The sequence below is a fragment of the Notolepis coatsorum genome (assembly GCF_963971535.1).
Source record: "Notolepis coatsorum genome assembly, chromosome: 1".
NCBI lineage: Eukaryota > Metazoa > Chordata > Actinopteri > Aulopiformes > Paralepididae > Notolepis > Notolepis coatsorum.
Genome location: NC_140165.1, coordinates 84,901,858 through 84,926,182, shown reverse-complemented (window position 1 = coordinate 84,926,182; position 24,325 = coordinate 84,901,858). Strand labels below are relative to the sequence as shown.

General features: G+C 43.0%; 1 protein-coding gene across 1 annotated transcript; it reads left to right on the top strand.

Moving 5' to 3' along the window:
• The first annotated feature begins 8,917 nt into the window (after positions 1-8,917).
• On the top strand, positions 8,918-23,025 carry rnf175 (ring finger protein 175). The gene is made up of 9 exons (XM_084314722.1): positions 8,918-9,036; positions 9,522-9,559; positions 9,667-9,808; positions 15,088-15,242; positions 16,583-16,690; positions 17,164-17,284; positions 17,904-18,037; positions 20,688-20,789; positions 21,995-23,025. Exons 1-9 carry the CDS (start codon positions 9,013-9,015, stop codon positions 22,113-22,115), a joined length of 945 nt encoding a protein of 314 aa, XP_084170848.1. The 5' UTR covers positions 8,918-9,012; the 3' UTR covers positions 22,116-23,025.
• The last annotated feature ends 1,300 nt before the right edge of the window (positions 23,026-24,325 follow it).

The window sequence follows — 24,325 nt, the reverse complement described above, 5'->3', positions numbered from 1 at the left end:
GCTGGATTTAAAATGTTCAATAGTTTTTGTATCCGTTCCAAGTATTACCATTTTGGTATCTGAAAGTCATATCTAACTAATGAGAAAATTGACACTGACTGCACTTTTTTTCTGACAAAGTCCTTGAGTACTCTCCAATATGAACTTGATATTGACAGTTTTTATGAATTTGTTTATTGCCTTTTATTTTCATGTACATACTTTATCAAATAAAAGTTAATTAGATCATGTGCCCACCCCCCCCCCCCCCCCCCCCTCCAGGACACTTACTTCCCTCACACCTTCAAGACATGAAGAGCAAGCAAATAATGTTAAGCACAAAATAATTATAAATTGAATAATACTGCTGATATTTGCTCTTTTTGACGGCTACGTTTATTCGGAAAATTTAACTGATTAGGCGATCATTCCCTTATCATTAAATACTAGTATTGCGCTTGGTTCTTTGCATCTGGCATTAATTGATAGATTATGTATTATAGCCTGGTATTGATATACTGGTTAGAGATGTTCCGATCCATTTTTCCTTCCTGATTCCGATACCTGAACTAATCGGCCAATACCAAGTACTGATCCGATACCAGTGCATACATTTTATTATTTTTTTCAATATTTCATATTTTTTTTTTTTTTTTTTTTTTACATATTATGTTTTACATGTACTCCTTTTTTTTGTGTAATAACTAGAAAGTAATGGTATTTATTCAACAACCGGTGATTGTATAGATTAGTATCATTAATTGACAACTGTGCTCAATGAGTTGGGGCATTTGCCATATTGTATGGCAAAACGCATCATGGGAATACTATGACTAGCTAAACATTGTCACCGGTATGGCTGTCCGGCAACATGTCATTAATTGCGTGCCTGTGTGCAAGAGGTCGGTCAGTCAGTGACAACACTTAAGTTAGCCAGTTAACGTGAGCTAGATGGAAAGACGATGTAACGTTACTGGGGGAAAAGTTATTTACCTTGGAATACTCCTGTGCCAACTTGCTGTACTTTGCTTGCAGCTCTGCAGCCATTATTGCTGGATTATGAATAGCCCCAACTGTGGCCAACTTTTAGATCCCGTTATCAAGCTAAGCTAGCTGACCCGTGTTTACTAGCTTGTCTTCCCCACAAGGTTCTTCACATTGACATTTGATAATGTTAGCTGGCTAACGCTGTCGGTAGCTACTTTGCTTGAATCAGATTCACCGTGGGTGCATTATTGTTGATAGACGGCCAGTGTCCAGTCCTTGAAAGGAAGGGCGATCATCTGGTCTGGTTTGATATAACGTTAAAGCGGATGTTGTTCCAACTAGCTAGCTTTTCAGCAAATGCTAATAACACCAGCAAGTGAAACGCATCTGAGCTCCCCGTCACACCGCTCTGTCGGGGACAATGGCATTTAAGAAGGCGTATCGGCTGTTAAAATGACAAACTGCATTGACACTTTCATTCACGGTCGATTTAAAAACACGTAATTTTTATAATCCTCACTCTCCGCTAGCACCGCACATGTTTACCGGTGTAGCATAAATGCCCCCTTTTATGCTTTGTGCTCTTCCTTCGTTGTTACTTGTAACTCCATGTGGACGGCTGTTCCATCTCCCCGTCTCTCGAAGTCCGTAACCTGGGCGTCACCCTCGACTCCACACTTTCATTTCACTCCCACATCAAATCCGTTACAAGTCTGCCTTCTACCACCTCAAAAACATCTCCCGTCTCCAACCCTCACTCAAGATTCTGCGGCTGAGACCCTGATCCATAGTAGAAAAGGCTCACGCACATTCAAAGTGTAGTCACAGGTGCTTGACTAAAAAATAGTTAAAGTTTGTGAAAAGAAGTCTGCACACCGTCTGCAGTGTTCCCAAGTTTCATTTAACACAACGTTTCGGCCTGTGGCCTTTTTCAAGACCCTGATCCACTCATTTATCACCTGGTTGGACTGCAATGGAGTCCTGTTCGGGGTACCCAGCAAAGCCCTGGACAGGCTCGAGTATGTACAGAACTCTGCTGCCAGGGTTCTCACTCTCACAAAGCCCTGGCAGCAGTAGCGCATCACCTCCACTGGCTCCCAGTCAAGTTCCCCATCTATTTCAAACTCCTGCTCCTCACCTACAAGTCCCTCCATGCCCTCGCCCCCCGATACCCGTCTGATCTCCTCCACCAGCACACTCCATCCCGGAACCTACGATCCTCTGATCTGGGTCGCCTCCATCCCTTGCACCAGGTTGCGGACTTTCTGTGACTGAGCCTTCAGCGCGGCGTCCCCTACCTTCTGGAACTCTCCCCCCTGAAATCCGCAACGGCCCCCAACCCTGGACACCTTCAAAATGCACCTTTTCACCAAGGCTTTTCCCCATTAGTTAGATTAGGTTTCATTATCCCTTCACCTGCCCTCCCCCCCCCCCTTTCCCTAGCCCTCTTGACTGTGAAGCGACCTTGGGTTTTCCTGAAAGGCGCTATAAAAAATGTATGTATTACTTGCCAGTAACTTCTCTGAGAAAAGGAGCAGTGGTTTTTTTGTGTGAAATAAAGATGGTGAACAAAATAACTTATTCTCTACTGTGAGGGGCATTGGAACTGGGGCGGGCGGTTGGTCAGGCACTTCAAATCTTCTGTATCATGGTAGGATATTGACGGGTATTTACACACTGTTTTCCAAGTGTGGGTTCTGGGGAACATTTTAAATGGGTCCACAAATTATTCTCTGAAGCCAGCGGTCTAAATGCTGCATACATTCATATTTTTTTTCTTCAAATTATTGGGTCTAGGAATTTATATTCTGAAAGCGGGGGTTCACTGAAGTTAGAAACCAGAGTTATGTAGCACTCTTTTCTTTAACGGTCTTATAACATGCCTTTGTTCTTTAGTCTTGTCATTGTATACCTTAGCAGCAATATGACAAACATTTCCTTCAGATCAATAAAATATCTAACGTTCATGAACGTGAATTCTCTGTCACCTGTTGACCGTCTTTGGGGTATGAAGAGCCCAGATGAACTTCCAGTGCATGCTAAAGGTGCCGTGTTGGTCAACGAGTACATGACTAAAGTATATTCATTGAAATGCTGAACTGAGCTAAACAAACTAAATAGTTCACCTTTTCAAAGATTTTCAAAAGGTTTTGATTTTAGGTCTACTGTTAGAAAGTGACAGGACCAAAGATTATTTCCTGTTGTGTTTGCTAACAATAAAAATACAATTGGGTCCTGTTCCCTAGCAACAGAAGGGTGCAACATATAGTCAAAGCACTTACCCCAAAAAAAAATTGATACAAAAGGTTTTTCGATGGATTCCGATAGTATTGGGCGTGCTAAATAACATACTAAATGTCGACCAAAATCGAAAGCCGCCATTTCCAAGATGGCGTCCCAGATGGCGGTGGAGATATTAAAATGGCTATATCTCAAATAGAGAAGATGGCGTCCAAAATGGCGGCAGACCAAGCTTAAAATGGCTATATATCTCAATAGAAAAAAATATATAACTATGATTTTTCACTTGATTCTGGTACCTCTAAACATGCTTGTGAACATACTAAAAATCTAGGAAAATACACCTTCCGGAAAGGCATGATTTTCAAGATGGCGTCCAAACTGGCGCCCAGGAGCTTAAAATGACTATACAATGCTTGTAGCACACATTTCCGGTGTGACCGTGATGTTCCCATGGAATTTCAGCCTGATTGTAATCCAAAGCGGAGAAAGTCTGGAAGGCCAAAGAATGAGGACCAAGAACAAGCCTTCTCAAAAATGTGTGCTTACTTTGAAACGAATGATGATGGACAGCTGACCGTTTCTGCACTTAGGTGTAAAATGCAAGAGTATTTGTCTAAGGTCGATTCCATCCCATATAGTAATCAATACCTAAAAACATTGCTGATGCAACGATATGCAAATAGCATATGTATTGCAGAAGGAGATGGCTTGGATTGTATTGTTACAATAAGAGAGAAAACATCAGACATACTCAGATCCTACTATAACAACACAAAACAAAACCGTGATGAAGAGTCTGAGAAGAGACACTTACTTGAAACAGCTGCAAAACTCATAAAAAGTGACATAATGACTAATGTTCCACCTGTTAATGAGTACCCGACTACAGAGACACTAAAACTACAGAATGCCCTTGATTATATTCCACAATCACTCCACATTGTGTTAAAAGCTTTGTTTGTCGGTAAAGAGACAGAGCAGAAAATTGCTAGTATTGGCCACGCAATCATACAGGCAGTCCGACCACGAGCTGTCCTTGCCCCTTTGCAAATTGGCCTAGCAGTGCAAATGCACCACTTAAACCGGTCTCGGTTCATTGTAGATATGCTGAATAAGATGGGATTCTGCTCTTCCTATTCTGAACTGCAGAGGTTTGAAATGAATGCTGCAAATTGTACTGCACCAAACATGCTTGGTAAGGATATTGATGTGTTGAACACGACCGTCTTATTTGCTGCAGACAATGTAGATCATAATATTCTAACAATTGATGGGAAAGGGACATTTCATGGGATGGGCATGATAGCTGCCTTGACACCAGGACAGAAGACAGACCAAAGGATTCCGAGGTTCAGAATTAATTAACTGAATCTTGTGCAGAGGTCAAAAGTTGTGATAATAGATTATCACTTTGCCAAACACTTTTGCAGAGACACCACATTTAAAGAACTTCCAAGACTCGCAGAATGTAACAAGATGGTTGATCTGCTTTGGGAGTTATCGTTCAATTTCAAACAGCCTGCACCTGGTTGGCAGGGGATGATGCACATTATTCATAAGGGAGATGAACATCCAGGGCAGTCTTCAGTGAGATACTTACCAATGATAGACATGTACTCCGGAGACAAAACATGCATTCTGTCAACACTGGAGTTCATTTGTGGTCTGGCATCCAAACACCACCTTGCCCCAGTAGTTACATTTGACCAACCCCTATATTGGAAAGCAGCAGAGATAATCCTAGATTCACCACAGTGCAGTCACCTCAAGTCCTTTGTCCTGCTCCTAGGAGGATTTCACACATTTATGAATTTGCTAGGAGCAATTGGTACACTGATGGACGGTACAGGACTTAAGGACATTCTAGGGGTAGTCTATGGGGAGAACTCAGTAGCCCATATGATGACAGGCAAATCAGTTCAGAGAGCATTCCGTGGCCATCTTCTGGTTGACAAATGTCTTAACCGCATGATAATATCAGAAATGGTAGATGATAGTCATGAATTTGCAGCAATGGTTGAACAGTCTGAAGCAATGTATACCTCAATAGTTAAGGGTGAAATGCCATTGGAAACAGTGTTCACATCAGAGACCCTCATTACAATAAATGAAGAGCTGGGAAAAAGGAAGATGGAACTGTGTGCTAGATCCAAAACTAGTCAGTTGTGGCTAAATCACCAACACATGTTAGAAGTTGCTAGGTCACTGATAACAGCAGATCGCACAGGTTCCTGGCTTTTGCACCTACGCGCTGTTTCTGAATGCATGCCGATATTCGCTGCGGCTGGGCATTACAATTACTTGAAATCGGCACACTTTTATGTCCAAGAGATGAGTCAGCTTCACATCAACCACCCAGATGTCTTCAGACAATTTGAAAAGGGTTTTCATGTTATCCGTCGCAGCAGCCAATCATGGGCAGGCCTCAGCTCAGATCTTGTAATCGAAACAACATTGATGAGGTCATTGAAGACTACAGGAGGGATGACACATGGAAGTGGAATGACCGACAATCAGAGATCCCTTTGGACAATGTCAAAGGGCATAACATCAGAGTATAACACCGCAATGCAGGAGTTCTCAAACCAGACATACACAACATCAGAACAGCACAAGGATTCAACAGAGGCAAGGATGAAAAGGAATGCTGCTGACCTGGAGAAGATCACTTCAAAACTTGCTATATGTTCACCTTTCTCTCCAGACTCTTCTTTAAGGAATGTTGTTACAGGTGTTGTCGCTGAGGATGGAGTGAACGTGCATGATTATGACTCTGTTGGACGCAACATCATGCACAAAATGATCGGACAGCCGTCATTCACATTTTCATTTAGTAGAAAGGATAAAGCCATAACCCTTGGACAAAAATTGTCTATCAAGGTTGCTCCTGATCGAATCATTGATTCTGCACTTCTTTTTCAACGTTTCCTTATTGTCTCCCAAACTGGAGAGCTGTCATTGGAGGAGGTTATGCGTTACGAACTCAGTCCTTTCCCTCCTGCCCTCTTTGAAGCCGGAAACGTCTTCCGCAAAGCTGATAAACCACAACTAGCGCACGCGATCTGTGATCATGCAAGTGATGCAATCCTAGATTCTGTACCAGAAACGGAGCATTATGTTCTTGATGGTGGTTCACTCCTTCACCGAATACAATGGAAGCACGGACAAAGCTATGGTAAAATTGCACAGTCATATGCAGACTTCACCATCCAACATTATGGCTCAGCTACAACCATTGTGTTTGATGGCTATGAGGATGGGCCATCCATTAAAGACAACACACATCAAAGAAGAGGAAACACTATTCATCCCATTGTCAACTTCACTGCTGAGACAGAGTTCTCAGGTAAGAAGGAGGAGTTCCTGTCAAGAGATCTGAATAAACAGAAACTGATCCACATGATAAGTGATGAACTGAAAGAACGGGATTGCACTGTGGTCAATTCACTTGGAGATGCTGATGTAGACATAGTAAGGGCCGCAGTGGGATCATCTCTTCTTCACACCACGACGCTGATTGGAGAAGATACTGATCTCCTCGTCTTACTTCTTTACTATGCACAGAGAGATAGCAAGGGCCTTTATTTCAGATCAGACAAGTCGAAAGCTGATGGCAGTTTTAAAGTGTACGCCATAAACCATTTGAAAGAAGTACTCGGACAGGATGTGTGTTCTCAGTTGCTGTTCATCCATGCTGTGACTAGCTGTGACACAACTTCCCGGATCTTCGGAGTTGGCAAAAAGACAGCATTCCAAAAACTTGTAAAAGGGGATCCTGTCCTTCAGGCTTGTGCCAATGCATTCACTGTACCAAACCAGACAACAGATGTGATCGATGACCTTGGGTGCCAAGCAATGGCTGTCTTTTTTGGTGGAAAGTGCACAGATTCGCTTGCAAAAATGAGATATAACATTTTCAGCAAGAAGGTTGTCTCAGCTTCATCAACGGTAACGCCTGAACGTCTACCACCAACTGAATCTGCTACCAAATTCCACTGTCGTAGAGCATACTACCAGGTCATGGTCTGGATGGGAACAGATGATGGTATAGATGCTCTAGACTGGGGCTGGAACCTGCAGGACAATAGATTTGTCCCACTCATGTCAACAATGAATGCTGCTCCAGACAGTCTCTTGAAGGTCATTCATTGTAACTGTACCACTGCCTGCAAGACACTTCGCTGCTCATGCAGAAAATATGGACTACCTTGTACTACTGTCTGTGGACCATGTCAACTTCATGAATGTGACAATCCACATAACAAGTTTCTCCCAGAGGATTCCTGAAGATGATGATGAGTAGGCCTAAAGACCACAATAAGTGGGTCATTTATTTTGTGTTCAACACCAAAGCCAGCTTTCTAGGTTGAATATAATAACCAATTTTAATTTTAGCCAAAATAAGCTACAGGCAGCCATTTTGATGATGCAAATGATGCATTCCTAGCAGATATATTTAGCTAGATATTTTGCTCGTTATTAATGTATAGAGGTGCCAGAATCAGTTTATAAATCCTTTAGAAATGTTTTCCCATTTGAGATACAGGCATTCTAAGCTCCCAGTCGTCATTTTGGACACCATTTTGAAAATTAAGCCTCTTCGGAAGGTGTATTTCCCTAAAACTTTAGTATGTTCCTAAGTATGTCTAGGGGTACTTGGGGTACCAGAATCAAATGACAAAATAATTTATATAATTTTTATATTGACATATATATAGCCATTTTAAGCTTGGCCAGCCGCAATTTTGGACGCCATCTTGAAAATGAAGCCTTTCTGGAAGGTGTATTTTCCTAGATTTTTAGTATGTTAGTGAGCATGCCCAGAGGTACCAGAATCAGTTGAGAAATCCTTTGCACCATTTTCTTAATTTGAGATATAGCCATTTTAATCGCCCCGGCGCCATCTGGGACGCCATCTTGGAAATGACGGCTTTCGGAGGGGTCGATTTTGGTCGACTTTTAGTATGTTATTTAGCACGCCCAATACTACCAGAATCCATTGAAAAACCTTTTGTATCAATTTTTTTGGGGTTAAACCATATATTGACTTGCCTACTAGTTATGCCGCTGGCCAGTATGACTTACTAGTAAGTTACTACCAAGTGTCTTTATACCTACATCACTGTATAAAACTATAAACACTACACATTAGATAAGCACTATTGCTCAGTAGTACTCATTTATATATGCAGTTCGATGGATCGCCTGTACATTGTGTATTGCTATTGCACTTTACTGTTACATTTGCACTTTGGTTGGATGCCAAACAGTTTTTCGTTGTACTTGTGTTGTATAATGACAAATGACTACATTTGAATCTAATTAATATACTGCCATTTCCACTATTATAAATACTATTTATATTGTCCTTTTTTCCTGTCTGTACCTCCCCTCCCCATGCTACTGTGACACCTGCATTTCCACAAGGGGATTAATAAAGGAACACCTGACCTGATTTGAGAATTCCAATGAAATGTAATGCATCGTAGAAGCGCCACCGCGTTTGAAGAGACGAAATGACCCTTTAGAGTTCCCGTACTTGTGCTACGTAGTCGGTCAGCGTGTATATTATTTCCCTTAACGGAGTTGCACTTCCGCGTTCGGTTTGCGCGATCTGATTGGCCACTGACTCTTACGCGCTGTTTGGGCGTATATTCAGTGGCCAATCAGAGCGCGCAAACCGAACGCGGAAGTGCAACTCCGTTAGGGAAAATATACACGCAGTCGGTCAACGCAGCAGCAGCCAGTGGGAGAGAGGATGCTAGCTGTTGTTAGCCGGCTAGCCTTCCTGTGAGAGTAGCCATGGCAGGTGTGCAGCCGCAGCAGGTAAGATATGGATTTGGACGTCGGCTAAGTTACTGCATCTGAACGTTTTGAGCTGAAATATGAACGCTATATACACACCAGTTAGCTTCTAGCTATGGTGTCTCAAACTGTGATTGTCAATATCTCGCCACCAAGCAGGACGTGGCACCCGGCACAGAATTACCAGTAGCATTTATTATTGTGACAACACAGAGGAAGCCTTATTATCACAAGGCAACTCACATTTCCTTCAGATCAATAAAATATATGTTACGATTACAAGGTTAACGTAGCAGCCAACTGTCTACTCAAATGCCTGTCTCTCGAATCCCCCCCCTCTCTCTCCTCCCCCTGTCTATCCATACTTCCCCTCTGCCCCCCTCTCTCTCTCTCTCTCTCTCTCTCTCTCTCTCTCTCTCTCTCTCTCTCTCTCTCTCTCTCTCTATCTCTCCTCACCCTATGTCTGTCTGCCCCCCTCGGTTTCCCCCTCTTTCTCTCTCACTTAGGATAATCTGTTGAAAATGACACACAGGGAAAATTGGAAGTAAGTTACACTTTCCAATGTCTTGCTCTACATGCACAGCTATTGTCTTCAAAATAAACGATATACCTTCACACTCTATCAATATTGTGCCTCCCTCCTCTCTCCAGGGTGCAACACGAGCGTCTTCATCTGAAGCACAAGGACCACGAGGCCATGCATGCTGAGATGGTCCTGATCCTCATTGCCACCCTGGTGGTGGCTCAGATCGTCCTGGTCCAGTGGAAGCAGAGACACACCAGGTCATACAATGTGAGTGGGGGCAGAGGAAACTACAGAGCCGGAATGGGGAGAAATCAAATATTATACAGCTCAGATAGGACCGTCACTGTAACCATCATCACGACCGCTCTACTTCCTGAACCACTGTCGCCCGTTAATACAACACATCCAATCAGAAAAGAAACACAAAAAAGGAATTAAGACTCATATAACAAGTTAATGAATACATCTAGGTTTTGAATAACAATAGATGATTGTTTTCTGTTACTTTGGGAACAGCTATTCCATCAGCCATAAATATGAACCTAGACTGTTGAATTTGTGTTTGTGTGTCTTGTCTGCCTGCCTGTGTGTATCTGTGTCTCTGTCTGTCTGTCTGACTGACTGACTGACTGACTGTCTGTCTCTCTAGTTGGTGACCCGTCTGTCTGTCTAGTTCGTGACCCTGTCTGTCTGTCTAGTTAGTGACCCTGTCTGTCTAGTTGGTGACCCTGTCTGTCTGTCTGTCTGTCTGTCTGTCTGTGTGTCTCTCTAGTTAGTGACCCTGTCTGTCTAGTTAGTGACCCTGTCTGTCTAGTTGGTGACCCTGTTTGTCTGTCTGTGTGTCTCTCTAGTTAGTGACCCTGTCTCTCTAGTTAGTGACCCTGTTTGTCTGTGTGTCTCTCTAGTTAGTGACCCTGTCTCTCTAGTTAGTGACCCTGTCTGTCTCTCTAGTTAGTGACCCTGTCTGTCTCTCTAGTTAGTGACCCTGTCTGTCTCTACTTGGTGACCCTGCTGTCTGTCTCTCTGGTTGGTGACCCTGTCTGTCTGTCTAGTTAGTGACCCTGTCTGTCTGTCTCTCTGGTTAGCGACCCTGTCTGTCTGTGTGTCTCTCTAGTTAGTGACCCTGCTGTCTGTCTGTCTCTCTAGTTAGTGACCCTGTCTGTCTAGTTATTGACTCTGTCTGTCTCTCTAGTTAGTGGCCCTGTCTCTCTAGTTAGTGACCCTGTCTGTCTGTATGTCTCTCTAGTTAGTGATCCTGTCTCTCTAGTTAGTGACTCTGTCTGTATGTCTCTCTAGTTAGTGACCCTGTCTCTCTAGTTAGTGACCCTGTCTGTCTGTATGTCTCTCTAGTTAGTGACCCTGTCTCTCTAGTTAGTGACCCTGTCTGTCTCTGTCGTCTCTCTCTCTCTAGTTGGTGACCCTGTCTGTCTGTCTAACTTTAGTGACCCTGTCTGTCTCTAGTTAGTGACCCTGTCTGTCTGTCTAGTTAGTGACCCTGTCTGTCTGTCTAGTTAGTGACCCTGTCTGTCTAGTTGGTGACCCTGTCTGTCTGTCTAGTTGGTGACCCTGTCTGTCTGTCTGTCTAAGATAAGATAAGATAAGATATTCCTTTATTGATCCCCTTGGGGAAATTCAGGCATCATAGCAGCAAGGGGGGGGGGGGGGTACAGGTAGTAAAAAAAAAAACACAGGCAGTGTAAACAATTAGGTCAATTTGGTCAATATAATTTACTATCTAACTAGCTGAAGAAAATATTCACATTATTCACAGTGTCACATAAGGTGCAGTATGCATAAGGTAGTGTTATAATTGACTATCTACTGAGTATACATTATTCACAGTATCACAGTATCCACTGAAATATACATTATTCACAGTATCACAGTATCACAGTATCCACATAAGGTGCAGTAAGCCTAAGGTAGTGTAGGTTGTCCTCCTTGGGTTCCTATAAGTCCCAGGTCAATGTCTGGCAGCAGTCGCTGCCCCCTGTTGTGGAGCCTGGAGCAGCGTTTCCGTTAGCCGGTAATTACCGGTATTTGACCGGCAAAATATGTTAAAGTCCGAATATTTAAATCTCTCCGGTCATAATGTCCGGTGAAAATAATTCCTCTAAGCACAATTTTATTATTTGAATTGTATTAAAATAGGCTAAAATTAAATAGCCTATGCGATGAATGAAACAATCATTACATTTGTTTCATTGTTGCTTCACTCTGATAAAGCGAGGATGGTGCCGCTCAGATGTGAATCTTTTTTTTCTTTCTTTTTTTGAGCCTGTCTGGCCACCATAACGACAAACAGGTATACGAGCGAGAGAGAGAGATGGCCAAACAAGCTAAGCTTAACAAATATTTCATGAAACCAAGCACAAGCAGGTCTAATAATAATGACAACGAAGATGAGTCTTCTGAAGTCACAGAGACCGCCGATGCCATGGTGGCTCCCGCGGAAAAGAAACAGAAATGTCGAGCGTTCAGGCCCGAGTGGAAAGTTAAATTCTCCTGGCTGAGGTGCGACATTATAGTCTAGTAGTCTAGCCTCTATGATGTACGAGAGATAACATTGATTGAACGTACACAAAGTACACTTTATTGATTGAACCACAAAGAGCATCCCCAGTCTGCTGCTACCGTTGCGAGCCTCGCAGACGTCCACCTGTTCCAATGGGGATCTATCAAAGTCGAACCAACCAGACGACCCCGCTGTTCTCGCAGGTACAAAGCGGATAGGTACAACGAGAGACGGGGTGAGTGAGTGTTGACATTTTTTAATCATATGCAACTGTTGGTTGACTGCCGTGTCACATAGTAATGCATATTATTGATTATAACTAAATGTAGGCTATAATGAAATCAACAAATGCGTTACGAGCATGTGGCTCGTCCTCTCTGCATGTGGCGACGAGCTAGCAAACGAGGCAATGTGATGATCAACTACAGTTTGCTGTGTGTGAAGTTGAACATTATGATATGTGTGACGTGTCTGATACAATGAGGTGAAGCGATGTCGACTCGAGATTCATTTGGGGGTGCGTGTGACAGCTGCTGCAGCGCGAGCCTGCGGGGCGGGAGCTTGATGCTGGATTAGCGTATCGCACTAACTTGGGAGGCGAGAGATAGTAATTTGATTCTGCAAATCAATTTCTCATTCTTCGCTTGATGTAATTAATACAAATGTCCAATATAACGGAATTCGTTAGCTCATAAAAATGTGATTAACAGACTGCTGTTTAAAACTCTGACCGGAATTTCTCGAATATGTCCGGGGATAGAAATCTTGCAGGACACCCAGACCTGCACGAATATGTTCTAACGGAAACGCTGGCCTGGAGGCTGCTAGTCGCTGCCCACTGTTGTGGAGCCTGATGGCCGCTGGTATGAAGGACTGTCCGAGGCGGTTAGTTGAGTGTCGGGGGGGAATGAGTCTGTGGCTGAACAAGCTTCTCATCTTGACTAGCTCGTCGGAGAGGGGGTGGTAGGGGTTCTCCATGATGGCAGCCAGCTTCCTTATCATCCCCCTCTCTGCCATCACCTCAAGTCTAGGTAGCTCGACTCCCACCACGGAGCTAGCCTTCCTCACCAGCTTGTTGAGCTTGTTGGTGTCCCTTGAGTTGATGTAGCCTCCCCAGCATGCCACAGCATAGAAGAGGATGCTGGCCACTACAGACTGGTAAAAAGACTGCAGCAGTCTGTTGCACACATTGAAGGACCTGAGTCTCCTCAGGAAGAACAGCCTGCTCTGTCCCTTCCTGTAGAGGGCCTCTGTGTTATCCGACCAGTCCAGTTTATTGTTCAGGTGTACCCCAAGGAACTTATATGAGTCCACCATCTCCACATCCACCCCTCGGATGGAGATGGGAATCGGGGGGGGCCTCTTCATGCCCCTCCGGAAGTCCACCACCAGCTCCTTGGTCTTACTGGTGTTGAGTTGGAGGTGGTTGCTGTCGCTCCACCCCACGAAGCTCTCTACCAAGGCTCTGTACTCCTCCTCATCATCGTCGGTGATGTAGCTTACGATGGAGGAGTCGTCTGAGAACTTCTGCAGGTGGCACCCGCTTGAGTTGTGGCAGAAGTCTGAGGTGTAGAGGGTGAAGAGGAAGGGTGACAGCACAGTTCCTTGGGGGGCGCCGGTGTTGCTCACCAGTACGTCAGACTGACTGTCCTTTAGTCTGACGTACTGCGGCCTCTCAGTGAGGTAGTCCTTGATCCAGGCCGCGTCTATATTAATCCCAGCCGAAGAGTGCAAGAGCGCTTCCGCATTCTTCGCCGCGCATGCGCATGAGGTCCCTGCTTAGTTCAGACGCCCCATTCAACACGGTTAATCACAGATATAATATAATAATTATATATATACGCGATGGACGCAGCAGGCGATGTTTGCCTCTTCTTGCTGTCATTACATCCATGTATGTGATTGATTGATTGATTGAAAAGTGTATTAACAGATTGCAGTATGGGTACAGTACAGTACAGCTCAATGTGCATCTTCTGTGTTTGTTTCCTTATTTGATCAATCGCAGAGAGTGCTGGGCACTCAGTTACCGGGGCGCGCGCGGTCTCCTCACCCGGGGAAATAACACAAACAATTATGCTGAAGCAGCTACGAGGACCACATAACCAAGCAGCGATGCGGTTATGTGGTCCGCGTATATATATTATTATTATATTATATCTGTGATGATTAACCGTGTTGAATGGGGCATCTGAACTAAGCAGGGACCTCATGCGCATGCGCGGCGAAGAATGCGGAAAGCGCTCTTGCACTCTTCGGGCTGGGATTAATATAGACGCATCCAGGCCACCAAGCCGTGCTCCAGCGGCATCGCGGAGAGCTTCTCCGCTAGCAGTGACGGCTGGATGGTGTTGAAGGCGCTGGAGAAATCAAAGAACATAATCCTCACTGAGCTGCGCGGCTTCTCCAGGTGCGTGTCTAGTTGGTGACCCTGTCTGTCTGTCTGTCTGTCTAGTTGGTGACCCTGTCTGTCTGTCTAGTTAGTGACCCTGTATGTCTGTGTGTCTGTCTATAGTAGTTAGTGACCTTGTATGTCTAGTTAGTGACCCTGTCTGTCTAGTTGGTGGCCCTGTCTGTCTAGTTGGTGACCCTGTATGTCTGTCTAGTTGGTGACCCTGTCTGTCTGTGTGTCTCTCTAGTTAGTGACCCTGTCTCTCTAGTTAGTGACCCTGTGTGTCTCTCTAGTTAGTGACCCTGTCTCTCTAGTTAGTGACCCTGTCTGTCTCTCTAGTTAGTGACCCTGTCTGTCTCTCTAGTTAGTGACCCTGTCTGTCTAGTTAGTTAGTGACCCTGTCTGTCTAGTTAGTGACCCTGTCTGTCTAGTTGGTGACCCTGTCTGTCTGTGTGTCTGTCTAGTTGGTGACCCTGTCTGTCTGTCTAGTTGGTGACCCTGTCTGTCTGTCTAGTTGGTGACCCTGTCTGTCTGTCTAGTTAGTGACCCTGTCTGTCTGTCTAGTTGGTGACCCTGTCTGTCTGTCTAGTTGGTGACCCTGTCTGTCTGTCTAGTTAGTGACCCTGTCTGTCTGTCTAGTTGGTGACCCTGCTCCAGATGTGGGTGGTGCCTCTGTACTTCACCATCAAGCTGTACTGGTGGAGGTTTCTGTCCATGTGGGGCATGTTCTCCGTCATCACCAGCTACGTCATCTTCAGAGCCACACGCAAACCCCTGTACTGCAGAACACCACGGTACGTGTGTGTGTGTGTTCATTCCAGAATGCTGTGTTTTTTAGAAACATAGTTGTTTGTGTGTTTGACATGGTGTGTGTATACGCGGTTCCAACTGATCTATATGCTAAGTGTGTGTGTTTAGGGATGTCAATTGTCCCCAAGAATACCATTTATATGAATAGGCTGGAATGAGGGAAATTGTATCTACAAGCTGAGCTATGCTGTGTGTTCTAGGATGGTGTATAAATGGTTCTTATTGATCTACAAGCTGAGCTATGCGGTGTGTTCCAGGATGGTGTATAAATGGTTCTTATTTATCTACAAGCTGAACTATGCTGTGTGTTCCAGGATGGTGTATAAATGGTTCTTATTGATCTATAAGCTGAACTATGCTGTGTGTTCTAGGATGGTGTATAAATGGTTCTTATTATTTTATTAGTGTCAGTAGACTACTCTTAGTACATTTTCATTTAATTATTTTTTAAAGCATCTTCATGGTTTAATAATGCAAACATGTTGCAGGGACTTATTATAATCATCATATTGGCGTGACTGTATGCATCAAAGGGTTAAATCAAGCATTTTTAAGTGCTTCAGAGGAAATGTCAAAATATCGCAATATATATCGTGATATGGCCAAAAAATTTCACGCTATCATTTAGAGGCCATATCGCCCAGCCCTAGGATGGTGTATAAATGGTTCTTATTGATCTACAAGCTGAGCTATGCTGTGTTTTAGGATGGTGTATAAATGGTTCTTATTGATCTACAAGCTGAGCTATGCTGTGTGTTCTAGGATGGTGTATAAATGGTTCTTATTGATATACAAGCTGAGCTATGCTGTGTGTTCTAGGATGGTGTATAAATGGTTCTTATTGATCTACAAGCTGAGCTATGCTGTGTGTTTTAGGATGGTGTATAAATGGTTCTTATTGATCTACAAGCTGAGCTATGCTGTGTGTTTTAGTATGGTGTATAAATGGTTCTTATTGATCTACAAGCTGAACTATGCTGTGTTTTAGGATGGTGTATAAATGGTTCTTATTGATCTACAAGCTGAGCTATGCTGTGTGTTTTAGGATGGTGTATAAATGGTTCTTATTGATCTACAAGCTGAGCTATGCTGTGTTTTAGGATGGTGTATAAATGGTTCTTATTGATCTACAAGCTGAGCTATGCTGTGTTTTAGGATGGTGTATAAATGGTTCTTATTGATCTACAAGCTGAACTATGCTGTGTGTTCTAGGATGGTGTATAAATGGTTCTTATTGATCTACAAGCTGAGCTATGCTGTGTTTTAGGATGGTGTATAAATGGTTCTTATTGATCTACAAGCTGAACTATGCTGTGTGTTCTAGGATGGTGTATAAATGGTTCTTATTGATCTACAAGCTGAGCTATGCCGTGGGGGTCCTGGGCTACCTGGCCATCATGTTCACCATGTTCGGTTTCAATGTCTTTTTCAGGTAAAATGTATTTTAATTTATTTGCACTTACACTTTTAAATGTCCCACCTTTTAAAATACTGTAGAAAGACCTGTACCGGTACTGCGCAAAACTTAGTGTGAAGAGTGTTAAATGTAATCTCTCTCTCTGTCTCTCTCTCACCCACCCTCTCTCTCTCACTCTTATCCCTCACCTTTCTCCCTCTCACTCTTTCACACCTCTATTAACTTTCGTTCTTTCTTTCTCTCTCTCACACACCTCACATATATCTCTCTTATCTTTATATCACCCCCCTCTCTCTCACACACCCCTCACCTTTCTCTATCTCTCAACTTTCTCTATCTCTCACACCTTTCTAATTCTCTCTCACCTCTATCTATCTCTCGTCTTTCCCTCTCGCTCACTGTCTCACACCTCTCTCACTCTCACTGTTATCACTCTCTCTCTCTCTCTCTCTCTCTCTCTCTCTCTCTCTCTCTCTCTCTCTCACTAGGATCAAGGCAGAGGACTCTATGGACGTTGGAGTGATAATGTTGTTCTATGGGTTGTACTATGGGGTGATGGGGAGAGACTTTGCAGAGATCTGCTCAGACTACATGGCCTCTACCATTGGGGTAAAAACCTGTTTTAGTTCAAGCCTTAAAGGTACAATCTGTAATGTTGTCAAACGGCGACCTTGAGGCAAAGGGTTAGGGTTAGGCGTGTAGTCATTATAGTTAAGGTTAGGGTATAGGTTAGGGTTAGGCGTGTAGGCATTATAGTTAAGGTTAGGGTATAGGTTAGGTTAGGCGTGTAGTCATTATAGTTAAGGTTAGGGTATAGGTTAGGTTAGGCGTGTAGTCATTATAGGTAGGGGGTTAGAGTTAGACATGTGGTCATTATGGTTAGGCCGGGGGTTAGAGTTATGCATGTATTCATTATAGGTAGGGGGTTAGGGTTATGCATGTATTCATTATAGGTAGGGGGTTAGAGTTAGACATGTGGTCATTATGGTTGAGGTTAAGCATGTAGTCATTATGGTCAGGGTTAGGCATGTAGTCATTGTGGTTGAGGTTAGGGTAGGGGGTTAAGGTTAGACATGTAGTCATTATGGTCAGGGTTAGGCATGTAGTCATTGTGGTTGAGGTTAGGGTAGGGGGTTAAGGTTAGACATGTAGTCATTATGGTTAAGGTTTGGGAATCATTATGGTTGAGGTTAGGAGATGAATGTAACATGTGTCTGTTTGTTTGCAGTACTATAACGTGGGAGGCATGCCCAATAGGAGTCTGACTGATGACATCTGTGCAGTGTGTGGACAGAGGATCCTAGTGGATGTGGAGGAGGAAGGGATTCTAGAAGACACATATCAGCTATCCTGCAACCACATGTATCCTACTGCAGAAGACGACTACCAACTCTCTACTGCAGCACCTACACCTACCAACTAGGGTTGGGTGCCGGCACTTTTTACCCTATTCAATTTGTTGATAATAATGTATGGTGGTGGGTGTAATTTGGTAGAAAATAGTCCCTACATGAAACTGCTCACAACAAGGTCTGTAGACTATCTTGAGTAAAGGTCATGATTTCTGGAAAGAGCTGCTTTTGAGTTTTTCAAATGTATTTTCTTGCTGTTTTGAGCAACGCCTCAATACCACCGCCTGGTGGATGGTCGGGCGAGTTACACTCTCAAAACCGGATGGTGTGATCGATGTGTCGAGGAAATTCCTCCGGAAGTCACATCTTGTTACGTGCATCCAGACAAACACTATAGTGCATATGGATCGCTGCCATAACGCAATAATCGATATGATTTCGGTGTTTATTGCGCCATACAAACCGGAAATGGATGTAGGAGATCGGCGTCAAATAATTGGGATCTTTCTCATCCAGTCTCATCGGCGCACGGTAAGAGGACAGTAATGTTATTTTCAGCCCGATTGTTTATTCATTTCACTGCAAACCATCTGATCAACGTATCAAGCCATAGTAAATAAAGCTGTTACTGACGATCAAGGAATTATAAACGACCCCCCCCCCCTTTCCTTCACGCATGATGAAGCATAATGTATACAGATCATATAAATTAAAAAAATTTAATATAGCGTGTATGGGAAAGAAACGCCAATCGATAATCTATATATGCTTCAAGGCCTATAACTACTGTTTTTGGAATTACAGCAGAAAAGATTAAAAACATACTTATATTCTCGACGCTAGTAACACAACAATGTATGAATGAAAAAATATAACGTTCCCACATCCTGACCGATAGATAATCGATGTTGAATGGGCCATAGTAATGTCAATATATCAATACAATTTAAAAAGTTATAGCCCTGCAAAGAAGGTAAACATCTCCATAGGCTTTCAACGGTGGCAGACTGGGTACTTTGATGGGTACAATGGCTGGCAATCAATGTGTTAAAGGGGAACTATTTTACTATTTCTTTCACTATTTGGGCACTTTTACACAATTCCTGTGAGTCTATGGAACACCTCTGTAATATATATATTTTTTTTATTCATTGTTTTGTATTTCTAATCAAGTCCTCAAAAACAGCATTTTTCTACCTCAAGATCTCGAGCTGTTTTGAGCCTGGGCTCCTAAACCACTGCGCAGCGGCGTCGTCGCCTGAACATTAACATTGCAGCGGTGTCTTTCTGACATCACATATCGCGCACATTTTCAAATGACTCAGTTCAGTGAGGGTGAATATTGTGAGAGGAGAATTGGAAGAATGCGCCAATATGAGAATTTTGAGACATAGATCATATTAATATAAGTTCACATAGCTAGGAAACAATGCTAAACACTCAAAAAGGCCATTTATAAGATAGTTCCCCTTTAAGAACAATTGCAAACCTTTTTGAAGCACTGAAAATGAACAATTCCCCCAAAATATAGTTTTTTTCCACACCACGTAAAACACTCATCCTTATAACGAAAAACCTGATAAGAGCAGTTTCCATGAATTACCACAATTTCACCTCAAAAGCAGTCTCGTTGAAAGTTGTCATCTGGCACTGAGCATCAACGTGGGGTTAACAAGCCTGTGTTTCTGCCAGTGTCTCCGTCTCCCTCGGGAGGTGGATCCAGGTCATCGTGCCACATGGGGAACCAGCGTAATAGCCTGCTGTGCTAATAATGACGGAACAATTAATTTCTTAAAGTCCTGCCATCACTAAGTAGGCTCATTATCTTCAGACTAATTTCAACAGTTGATGTTATTCCTTTTTTTTTTTTTTTTTTTTTAAAGAACAGTCCAGTAATATATATATATATATATATATATATATATATGTATATATATATATATATATATATATATATATATATATGTCATAGTCATACTTAAGGTGCTCCACACCCAAAGTGGGGAAGCTGCTTTCATGCACTATGCACCTAAACTGCAACACTCTGCCCTTGGCTATCAAACTGTTGTTTGCTGATGGCAGCTTTCATAGCATTAGCATCAGGAGTTATATAGGCTGCGAGCACAATGGTAACTGTAAATTCCCTGGGTTGATAGAATGGTCTGCATTTAATCACGAGATATTCCACTTTAGCAGAGCAGTGACTCACAATGGTGGTGATGTTTGTGCACCAAGTTCTGTTTACATAAATGCACAAACCTCCACCTCTAGTTTTTCCGGAGCCGTCAACTGTTCTGTCCGCCCTATAGAGAGAGCAAACAAGCAAGCTCTCTATATTTTTAAGAAGCAGCTTAAAACATATTTACCGTAAAGCTTATAGTTAACTGTAGTGTTTTTTTTTGTTATCTTGTGTGTTTTTTTTGTTATTATTTTATTATCCTTTTTAACATTATATTCTTAATACATTCTTATACATAATGTACATTGGTCAGGACCTAATGAATAAGACTGTTGTCCGTGAACAGGAAGTTATCTTGTACAATAAGTTCTGCGGGGGAACTATCCATTGACCAATACAAGAAGTTGTTGTTATTGTATATTGTATGTTATTGTATATTGTGGTGGTGTTGGTTGTACCTTAACCTGGCCCCTCCCCTCAGATTCCATGAGTTCTGTATCCGTGGCTGGTGCATTGTGGGTAAGAAGCAGACGTGTCCGTACTGCAACGAGAAGGTCGACATGAAACGAATGATGAACAACCCGTATCCTTTCATGGGCTGAGAGCTGAGTGATGCCCAACTATTTGGTTCGTCATGATTGAGTTGGTTAGGATATTATATTTCATATATTTATATATATTATATTCAGTGGTGCGTTATTGAAATCATCAGGGGTTGCACGCACCACGTGCACGCGCGCTCCCGGCGCGTGCACGCGCTCCCGCGAACGCACATTTAATGTCCCCTCACTTGAGCACAGACTAAAGACAGTGCCTAATTGCCTCTACGAATGGAATGTAACACATGTCTTCACAACAAGTTAGGTGTGAATGTATCTGAAAAGGTATTTAACACACCTGACGACCGGCGCTATTGATATGCAAATAGCGAGTACTTATCATGGGGTGGCACGGAGTGCAACCCCGTCCCATGAAGAACGCATGCCTGATTATATTTATCATCATCATTTCCATTGTCTTACAGAGATAAAACTGGTATTATAGTTTTAAGTGATTTCTCAATGCAAACCGTGGTAAGTGATCCTTCTAAAATGGCGAATGGCGTCCATAGCTTCCTGAGACCGATGAGATAGCTACCTTATCTGTTACCGAAAGGCTATAGTAGCTTGTAGTCAGGGGTGTAAAAAGTACCCAGAAATTATACTTAAGTGAAAGTATGGGTACCGTCTCAAAATCTTACTCAAATGAAAGTTGAGTATCTGGCTAAAAACACACTTGAGTAAAAGTAAAAACGTTTCTACTTTTAAATGTACTTACTAAAAAGTAAAAGTGAAAACTTTTTTTCTCACCGTCTATTCTTCTGATAGCAGGTGTTTAATCAAAGATCCCTGCTTTCTAGTCTTGCACCAATCGGCATGGGTGGGTGGGTTAATTTTCCATTGATGGGGATTTGATTGGCTGTTTTTAAATAAATTGCGGCCGCAGGATTAATAACGTTAACGTTAGTTTGGCCAGAGAAACAAATATACTAATTAAAATGGTTGGACCTGCGAGATTTGTACTTTGTAGGTCTGCATTTTAAATGTAAGGAGTAAAAAGTGTTTTTTTTCTCTGAAATGTAATTGAGTAAAAACCTAATAATACTCGAGTAAAGTACAAATCCCCAAAAACAGTACTTAAGTATTGTAATAAAGTACAATTACTCAAGTACTTTACACCCCTGCTTGTAGTCGATTGGACCGACTGTTGTCCTTCTCTCTGTATGCGCTCCTTAACTCCTGCCATCAGCTGGGAGAAGACCCATGTTCTGTACGGACAGCTGCTGGACTGGCTCAGATATTTAGTTGCCTGGCAACCCATCATCATTGGGATCGTCCACGGAATCAACTTCTTCCTGGGCCTGGAATAGAACATTGCGTATCGGTCCCCAGAACACCAGAGAACGTCTCGAAGCCTTGGAGAGGGGCTTCAGGGAGAGGGGCTTCGGGTGGACGTTGGAACGCCCAGCGCTACCAGGAAGCTGGTTCATACTGTTTTTAAAATCTTTGTTTTAAATAACTGAAGGAGGCGACAGCATAGGCCCCTTTAGTGTCGTCATCATTTTGAAAAGAGAAAATGCTATGGTTCCTCTTTTTTCTCCACCTGTGGTGAAAATGAACGGTGTTTTCCTTTTTACAGTCGGTATATTTGGGGTGAGCGGTAGGGCGACGAATTACAGGAGGGTTACATGTTTAGCTAACTAGTCTAATTGTAAGAGCCAGATTGCTAAATGACCGGATGTTGCAATATTGTTATGCCATCACTACGAGAATGCACTGAATCTGGTGACGTCGGGGACCTGAGCTGCAATGCTAAGCTAGTTTTTGCTAGCGCTGTTCTTTTATTTATTTATTTTGACTGCTACTTAAGATTTTAAATCCCCTGCCTTAACAGAGTGAGAAATCAATGTTAGAAGACCTTTTTCAAGGTAAAGAGTCTGAACCACAAATGAGGTGTGTTTAATAACCTAATCATTTTCCCACGGTGTGGGAGTCAGAGGGAACCGCTGTCCCTTATTTGGGCAGAAACATTACGACATGCGAGAGGTCTATGCATTAGCTAGTCCCTGTTTAAATACTGCAGTAAGCTTCAGAATGGATTAGCTAGCCCCTGTTTAAATACTGCAGTAAGCTTCAGAATGGATTAGCATTAGCTAGCCCCTGTTTAAATACTGCAGTAAGCTTCAGAATGGGTTAGCTAGCCCCTGTTTAAATACTGCAGTAAGCTTCAGAATGGGTTAGCTAGCCCCTGTTTAAATACTGCAGTAAGCTTCAGAATGGATTAGCATTAGCTAGCCCCTGTTTAAATACTGCAGTAAGCTTCAGAATGGGTTAGCTAGCCCCTGTTTAAATACTGCAGTAAGCTTCAGAATGGGTTAGCTAGCCCCTGTTTAAATACTGCAGTAAGCTTCGGAATGGTTTAGCTACCCCCTGTTTAAATACTGCAGTAAGCTTCAGAATGGGTTAGTTAGCCCCTGTTTAAATACTGCAGTAAGCTTCAGAATGGGTTAGCTAGCCCCTGTTTAAATACTGCAGTAAGCTTCACAATGGGTTAGCTAGCCCCTGTTTAAATACTGCAGTAAGCTTCAGAATGGGTTAGCTAGCCCCTGTTTAAATACTGCAGTAAGCTTCAGAATGGGTTAGCTAGCCCCTGTTTAAATACTGCAATAAGCTTCAGGATGGATTAGCTAGCCCCTGTTTAAATACTGCAGTAAGCTTCAGAATGGGTTAGCTAGCCCCTGTTTAAATACTGCAGTAAGCTTCAGAATGGGTTAGCTAGCCCCTGTTTAAATACTGCAGTAAGCTTCAGAATGGGTTAGCTAGCCCCTGTTTAAATACTGCAGTAAGCTTCAGAATGGGTTAGCTAGCTCATGACAAGTGGTTGTCATTGTGCATCTCTTATGCTTCTTAACCCAAATCCTATGCGTCCTAGCGATTCCCAGTCAGCTCCAAATCCTGCCCCCATAGTTTTCATTGACTTACATGTTCTGCTGGCCTCCAATTGTGGATGGGTTATTCCTAGGCCTACAAAATAGAACATCAGTCATTCAAAATATGTATGACTAATAATAGGGACTTTTGTGGCTGTTTTCCAAGGAACGTATAAATGTTTCATACTCTAGTGCCCCTAAATCTGTTATAATGGTAAATGGCTGCTTTTTTTATATAGCGCTTTTATCTAAAGCGCTTTACAATTTGTTACTCACATTTTACCCATTCACTCACACATTCACTCACACACCGAAGGCGGAGGCAACCATGCAAGGTGCCAACCTGCTTATCGGGAGCAATTAGGGGTTAAGTGTCTTGCTCAAGGACACATCGACGCGCTGCCCGGGAGGAGCGGGAATCGAACCGGGAACCTCCGGATTGCCAGGCGACTGCTCTACCTCCCGAGCTACTGTCGCCCCTGTTAGTTAGCTATTTTTATAACAATATATATATATTTTTTAATTGTGTTTTTGGTAGATTTTTATTGGTTTTTGGACAACTCCGGCAGAGAGGAAGTATGGGAGGAGAGAGATGGGGGAAGACATTTGGCAAAGGTTGCCGGGTCCGGGAGTCGAACCCGGGACGGCCG